The following is a 6,928-nucleotide window of genomic DNA, read 5'->3' on the forward strand; positions in this document are numbered from 1 at the left end:
AAAAGTATAGAGCCCCCCGCTCTCTTCCCTCCGACACCCCGCGGGACCACCAGCTCACTTCCCTGTGCGGCAGCATCTGAACCCCATCTAGCCCAGGGTCCTGTCTTCCGAGAACGACCGGTGCCAGATGCTCCAAAGGCAATGAACGGAGCAGGGCAACGGCATGATCCATCCCCTGCTGTCCACTCCTAGCTTCTGGCAGTCAGAGGTTTAGAAACAGCCGGGGCCTGGGGTTGTGTCCCTGACCATCTTAGCTGTTAGCCCCTGATTGAATGCATGCTACCTCCCAGTCGGCTCTGAGTGGATTTTTCAGCTGGCTTCTCCTGCAGTCTGTACTGCCACCTCCTCCCCAGAGGTGTATTTTCCCTGGGATTTCACAGATTATAAAGCCTGAGGGGACTGAGCCTACGGCCATGGTCTCGCCTCCTGGACAACAAGCCAGAGAACATCCTGCCATTAATTCCTGTCTGAACATGAGCAGATCTTTGGGTGGGGACCAATCCTGGCTTGATGGAAAAGCCACAACCCCTTGGTAAATTGTTCCAGTGCTTAATTTACCCTTTGCCAGGCTTTCCCAGTGGCAGGTGTGAGTCCGGGGGGGGGGGGGCTGTGAGCGGGGGGAGCCCCCCCCCCATCAAATCTCAGATCCCTGCATTGCCTGGGGCCAAGTCCCCCTGCAGCAGGATTTGCCTCTGTATCTGCGGGGAGTCCCCTGGCAGCCGCAGCTGCCCCTGGGCGGATGATGTGGGGGTGGGGGGCTGCCCCCCCAATCTCCCCCCCCCTTTGAATGAGCGTCGAGCACAAGCAATGACCCTTCGCCACCCCCAGCGGAACGGACGTGTCCCGGAACCAACGTGGCCGGGTCGCGTTCGCGCCTCCCCGCGGGGGGACCTTTTCGCCGCTGACCTGTGACCCGGAAGTTCCGGCCTGGCCTGGCCTGGCGCGGCGTGCGGGATGGAGGCGGAAGTGGGGGGCCGAGCGCGGCCGCCCCCGCCGGGTGAGAAGCGGGGCGGGGGTGTCACAGCCAAAGGGGTCCCCCGGGGCCCTGCTCCGGCCTGGGGGGGCCGAGATCGGCCCTGACCCCCCCCGTGGGGCCCCCGTTCCTCTGGGGGCGGGGCTGGATGTGGGGTCTCTGCCCCCGCCCTCTTGGCTGCCCCCCCGACTGAGTGACCCCCGGGGCTGGATGTGGGGTCCCCAGTTCCCGCCCGAGATCTGCCCTGAGCCCCCCCGTGGGGCCCCCGTTCCTCTGGGGGCGGGGCTGGATGTGGGGCCCACATGCCCCCAGCAGCCCCCCCATATGGAGCCCCCCCATTACCGTGAGAGGGTCAGGCTGGCAGTGGGGTCCCTTCCCCCTGCCCCAGGTCAGCCCTGAACCCCCCTGGGGAGCCCGGCGGCCCAGCGTTAATTCCAGGTCTCATCCGCAGGTAGCGCCAGTGCCCAGGAGCAGCAGGAGCCGGAGGCTGCGCCTCCCCCGTCGTTGGCAGAGAGCCCAGCCCCACAGGACCGTCCCCCCAATGCCAGCCGGGTCACCGACCTGCCCCAGCACACGTCGCACTGGGGGGAAGGGATGTTGGGCAGCCCAGCCCCACAGGACTGGCCCCCCAATACCAACAGGGTCACTGACCTGCCCCAGCACACGTCGCACTGGGGGGAAGGGATGATGGACAGGCCAGCCCCACAGGACCATTCCCCCAATACCAACAGGGTCACTGACCCGCCCCGGCACACGTCGCACTGGGGGGAAGGGATGATGGACAGGCCAGCCCCACAGGACCATTCCCCCAATACCAACAGGGTCACCGACCTGCCCTGGCACACGTCGCATTGGGGGGAAGGGATGCTGGACAGGCCAGCCCTGGGGGACCATCCCCCCAATACCAACAGGGTCACTGACCGACCCCAACACACGTCGCACTGGGGGGAAGAGATGATGGACAGGCCAGCCCCACAGGACCGTCCCCCCAATGCCAGCCGGGTCACCAACCCGCCCCGGCACACGTCGCACTGGGGGGAAGGGATGCTGGACAGGCCAGCCCTGGGGGACCATCCCCCCAGGAGGAACGGGATCACTGAACCCCCTCGGCAGACGTGGCACTGGGGGGAGGAGGTGGAGGAGTGCTCAGCCCCACCGGCCCGGCCCCCAAAGAACACTGAGGTCACCACTCCGCCCCGGCACCCGTCGCACTGGGGGGAAGGGATGCAGGTGTTGCCAGCCCTAGGTGACCATTCACCCGACAGCAGTCGGCTCGGTGAACGGCCGCAGGGCCCGTCCCGGCAGGGGAGAGGGATGCCGGAGCCCAGCCACGCTGCGGGTTTGGCTCAGAAGGAGCCCGGGGCCCAGGAGCCGGTGGGTCCACCCGAGGTGGGCGAGCAGGCCCTGCTGGCTATGCTGATGGCCGTGGCCAACAGCCCGCTGCCGGTGCGTAGCCAGCAGAAGGACGAGCCGGATCTGACGGCGGAGGAGAAGCTGACCATCCTGCGGGCGCTGTACCGGGACAAGCCCGTGGTCTTCCTGGAGCGCTTCCGGCGGGCCCTGCGCGTCGAGCACCTGGGCTGCTTCACCCACCTGGCCGCCCGCTACGAAGTGCGCTTCTACTGCGACGAGGTGCGCCGGGCCGCCCGCGGCAAGGCCGGCCACACCCGCGTGCGCAACAAGAGGTACGCCGCCCTGCAGCAGCTCATCAAAGGTACGGAGCCGCCGGGGCGGGGGCTCTGCTCTCACAGGCAGTGGCACCCTGGTCCTGACGCTACAGGGCATGGACCAGCAGGGGGCACCCTCCCCTGGCAGTCGGTGCTGACTGCAATGCCCCGCGGCAGCACTACGGGGCGCTGTGCTGCAGGGGGGTAGGTTGGTGCCCGCTGGGTGCCCTGGCTGGAGGCTGCTCGAGCATCACCTGGCCATGTCAGCCCAGATGGTGCCAGGTGCCCCCCGCACAGGCTGCCATGGCAGAGGCTTAGGACAGAGTGGGTCAGAGACAGCAGCCCTGTCCGTGGGGGATCTCTGCAGGCTGAGTAATGGGGACTAGTGGTTGGAGCGGGGGGGGTGGGGGGCTGGGAGCCAGGACTCCTAGGTTCCATCCTGGCTCTGGGAGGGGAGTGGGGGCTGGTGGTTAGAGCAGGGGGGCTGGGAGCCAGGACTCCTGGGTTCCATCCCGGCTCTGGGGGGGAGTGGGGTCTGGTGGTTAGAGCAGGGGGGCTGGGAGCCAGGACTCCTGGGTTCCATCCCCGGCTCTGGGGGGGAGTGGGGGCTGGTGGTTAGAGCAGGGGGGCTAGGAGCCAGGACTCCTAGGTTCCATCCTGGCTCTGGGAGGGGAGTGGGGGCTGGTGGTTAGAGCAGGGGGACTGGGAGCCAGGACTCCTGGGTTCCATCCCGGCTCTGGGAGGGGAGTGGGGGCTGGTGGTTAGAGCAGGGGGACTGGGAGCCAGGACTCCTGGGTTCCATCCCGGCTCTGGGAGGGGAGTGGGGGCTGGTGGTTAGAGCAGGGGGACTGGGAGCCAGGACTCCTGGGTTCCATCCCGGCTCTGGGGGGGAGTGGGATCTGGTGGTTAGAGCAGGGGGGCTGGGAGCCAGGACTCCTGGGTTCCATCCCGGCTCTGGGAGGGGAGTGGGGGCTGGTGGTTAGAGCAGGGGGGCTAGGAGCCAGGAGTCCTGGGTTCCATCCCGGCTCTGGGAGGGGAGTGGGGGCTGGTGGTTAGAGCAGGGGGGCTAGGAGCCAGGACTCCTGGGTTCCATCCCGGCTCTGGGAGGGGAGTGGGGGCTGGTGGTTAGAGCAGGGGGGCTGGGAGCCAGGACTCCTGGGTTCCATCCCGGCTCTGGGAGGGGAGTGGGGGCTGGTGGTTAGAGCAGGGGGGCTGGGAGCCAGGACTCCTGGGTTCCATCCCGGCTCTGGGAGGGGAGTGGGGGCTGGTGGTTAGAGCAGGGGGGCTAGGAGCCAGGACTCCTGGGTTCCATCCCGGCTCTGGGAGGGGAGTGGGGTCTGGTGGTTAGAGCAGGGGGGCTGGGAGCCAGGACTCCTGGGTTCCATCCCGGCTCTGGGAGGGGAGTGGGGGCTGCATCTGCCCTGGAGTGCCCCAGAAGCCCCCCAGCCCTGGTGCTGTGGCTCCAGCCCCTGCATGCTCTCTCTGCCTCGCAGGGGGGGAGTATTTCAGCGACGAGCAGATGCGGGCGCGGGAGCCGCTGCTCTATGAGCAATACATCGGGCAGTACCTGAGCGACGAGGAGCTGCTGGCCCTGGGCAGCCAGGCACTGGCCGGCCCCTGCTCCCTCTCCGGGGTCCTGCTCGACTCCTACCAGGAGCAGGTGCTCCAGCTGCGGCTGCACATCCAGCAGGAGCAGGAGGACGCCTGCATGGAGGAGGAGGAGGATGACGACGAAGGTCAGTATGTAGTCTGGCTGGGCGAGGGGAGTGGGGTCCAGTGGTTAGAGCAGGGGGCTGGGAGCCTGGACTCCTGGGTTCTCTCCCTGGCTCTGGGAGGGGAGTGGGGTCTAGTGGTTAGAGATGGGGGAGGCTGGGAGCCTGGACTCCTGGGTTCCCTCCCCACTCTGGGAGGGGAGTGAGATCTGACATCCCGTTACTGGCTCTATGACTGGTACTTGCTGATCGTGCCCTCTCTCCCTGCCAGGTGAGGAGTCCAGCTCGGCCTCGGACGCCTGGGTCCCCGACACGGAGGAGAAGGCCTTCCTGCGGGAGGAGTTCACCAGCCGCATGCACCAGCACTTCCTGGACGGCAAGGACGGTGACTTCGATTACAGGTGAGGGGGGTGGGTGCCGGGCGTCGCTCGCTGGGCCACTGCCTGGGGGGGGGGGGACAGCAGAAGTGGGGCTGGTGGGGGGGGGGGGGGGCAAGGTGCATCTGTCTCAGCTCTGGGAGGGAGAGAGGTCTAGTGGTTAGAGCGTGTGGGTGGGGCACTGGGAGCCAGGACCCGGATTCTGTCCCTGACTCTGGGAGGGGAGTGGGGTGCAGGGGTCAGAGCAGGGGGCCCAGGACACCTGGGTTCTGTCCCTGGCTCTGGGAGGGGAGTGGGGTGTAGGGGTCAGAGCAGGGGCCCAGGACACCTGGGTTCTGTCCCTGGCTCTGGGAGGGGAGTGGGGTGTAGGGGTCAGAGCAGGGGGCCAGGACACCTGGGTTCTGTCCCTGGCTCTGGGGGGGGAGTGGGGTGTAGGGGTCAGAGCAGGGGGCTGGGAGCCAGGACTCCTGGGTTCTGTCCCTGGCTCTGGGAGGGGAGTGGGGTGTAGGGGTCAGAGCAGGGGCCCAGGACCCCTGGGTTCTGTCCCTGGCTCTGGGAGGGGAGTGGGGTGTAGGGGTCAGAGCAGGGGCCCAGGACACCTGGGTTCTGTCCCTGGCTCTGGGAGGGGAGTGGGGTGTAGGGGTCAGAGCAGGGGGCTGGGAGCCAGGACACCTGGGTTCTGTCCCCGAGGTCACAGCTCTGGGTTCGTTTTCTCCCAGCGAGGTGGACGAGAACCCCGAGTTCGACAATCTGGACATTGTGTCGCGGGACGAGGAGGAGCGTTACTTCGACGGCGAGGAGTCCGAGGAGGCGGAGGAGATGGAGGCAGAGTAGGGGGTCCCTTCCCCCCTCCCAAAGCCCGGCACCCTGAGTGGGGGGCAGGACCCAACTCGTGCAGTAACCCAGACTCCTAGTCTGTGACCTGGGATCCTTCCCCCCCCCCACCCCGTCGGCTTGGGGCGTGGCCGTGCCAGGCCCCGCCCCCGTACGCTCGCCCCAGGTCGCTCCCGGCCTGTGAGCCAGTTCAGACAGGTACCTTTGTGTCAGGGGGTCCCTGCACCTCCCACCCCCCGCGTGGCTGTGTGAGCCCCACGGCCATGGCTCTCAGGGCTGCCCAGACTCTGCCCTGGCCCCGTCTCTGAGCCTCCAGGCCCCCAGGGCGGGAAGTGCCCCAGCCACGTGGCCAGGCCCAGGGCTGCACCGGGAAGCAGCCACTCCGGGGAACGGCCCCCCCTGCTGGGGCTGGCCTGGGGCAGGGGCCTGGGGGCCAGGGCAGGCCGGGGGGGGCGGGGGCAGCAGGGCACGGTCACAATTAAAGCTTTTCCAGAACAGGTTTTGCAACAGCAGCAGTTTGGTCCTTTCGGCCTGAAAATCCTGCGACTTGTGCTGGGGCACCAGGGAGCCAGGACTCCTGGGTTCTCTCCCTGGCTCTGGGAGGGGAGTGGGGGACTGGTGGGTTAGAGCAGGGGGGGCCGGGAGCCAGGACTCCTGGGTTCTCTCCCGGCTCTGGGAAGGGAGTGGGGGCTGGTGGGTTAGAGCAGGGGGGGCCGGGAGCCAGGACTCCTGGGTTCTCTCCCGGCTCTGGGAAGGGAGTGGGGGCTGGTGGGTTAGAGCAGGGGGGGCTGGGAGCCAGGACTCCTGGGTTCTCTCCCAGTTGCACGCACTGCCGGGTGCCAGCAGGGGGCAGCACAGGCCAAGGCACTGGGTGAGTGCACAGGATAGCTCCAGGGGGGGTAGGTTGGTGCCCGCTGGGTGCCCTGGCTGGAGGCTGCTCGAGCATGACCTGGGCATGTCAGTGCAGCTGCCCCCAGCACAGGCTGCCATGGCAGAGGCTAAGGACAGAGTGGGTCAGAGACAGCAGCCCTGTCTGTGGGGGATCTCTGCAGGCTGAGCAGTGGGGACTAGTGGTTAGAGCAGGGGGTGGGGGGGCTGGGACTCCTGGACTCTATCCCGGCTCTGGGAGGGGAGTGGGACCTGGTGGTTAGAGCAGAGGGGCTGGGAACCAGGACTCCTGGGTTCTCTCCTTGCTCTGGGAAGGCAGTGGGGTCTGGTGGTTAGAGCAGAGGGCTAGGGGCCAGGACTCCTGGGTTCTATCCCCAGCTCTGGTGGGGAGTGGGGTCTGGTGCTTAGAGCAGGGGGAGCTGGGAGCCAGGGCTCCTGGGTTCTCTCCCAGCTCTGGGAGGGGAGTCAGGTCTAGTG

The 6,928-nt window shown here is 67.6% G+C and overlaps 1 protein-coding gene across 3 annotated transcripts; it reads left to right on the forward strand.

Annotated features, from left to right (window-relative positions):
- The first annotated feature begins 389 nt into the window (after positions 1 to 389).
- Positions 390 to 5,795, forward strand: LOC123349800 (coiled-coil domain-containing protein 97-like). 3 transcript variants are annotated; one of them, XM_044987990.1, is made up of 6 exons: positions 845 to 997; positions 1,425 to 1,615; positions 1,706 to 2,687; positions 4,134 to 4,376; positions 4,624 to 4,753; positions 5,449 to 5,795. In XM_044987990.1, the coding sequence occupies exons 1-6, from the start codon at positions 955 to 957 to the stop codon at positions 5,561 to 5,563; spliced, it is 1,704 nt and encodes a 567-aa protein (XP_044843925.1). In that variant the 5' UTR covers positions 845 to 954; the 3' UTR covers positions 5,564 to 5,795. The 3 variants fall into 3 exon arrangements, with proteins under 3 accessions (XP_044843924.1, XP_044843925.1, XP_044843923.1); XM_044987989.1 differs by lacking the exon at positions 845 to 997 and adding an exon at positions 390 to 532 and having other exon boundaries at positions 1,425 to 2,687; XM_044987988.1 differs by having other exon boundaries at positions 1,425 to 2,687.
- The last annotated feature ends 1,133 nt before the right edge of the window (positions 5,796 to 6,928 follow it).

Source organism: Mauremys mutica, chromosome 15 (assembly GCF_020497125.1).
Source record: "Mauremys mutica isolate MM-2020 ecotype Southern chromosome 15, ASM2049712v1, whole genome shotgun sequence".
In the NCBI taxonomy this organism is placed as follows: domain Eukaryota; kingdom Metazoa; phylum Chordata; order Testudines; family Geoemydidae; genus Mauremys; species Mauremys mutica.

Coding starts and splice junctions, on each gene's coding strand:
- LOC123349800 (XM_044987988.1), top strand. CDS start 955: ATGGAGGCGGAAGTGGGGGGCCGAGCGCGGCCGCCCCCGCCGG. Junction 998..1,424: donor AGCGCGGCCGCCCCCGCCGG/GTGAGAAGCGGG, acceptor TCTCATCCGCAG/GTAGCGCCAGTGCCCAGGAG. Junction 2,688..4,133: donor CCTGCAGCAGCTCATCAAAG/GTACGGAGCCGC, acceptor TCTGCCTCGCAG/GGGGGGAGTATTTCAGCGAC.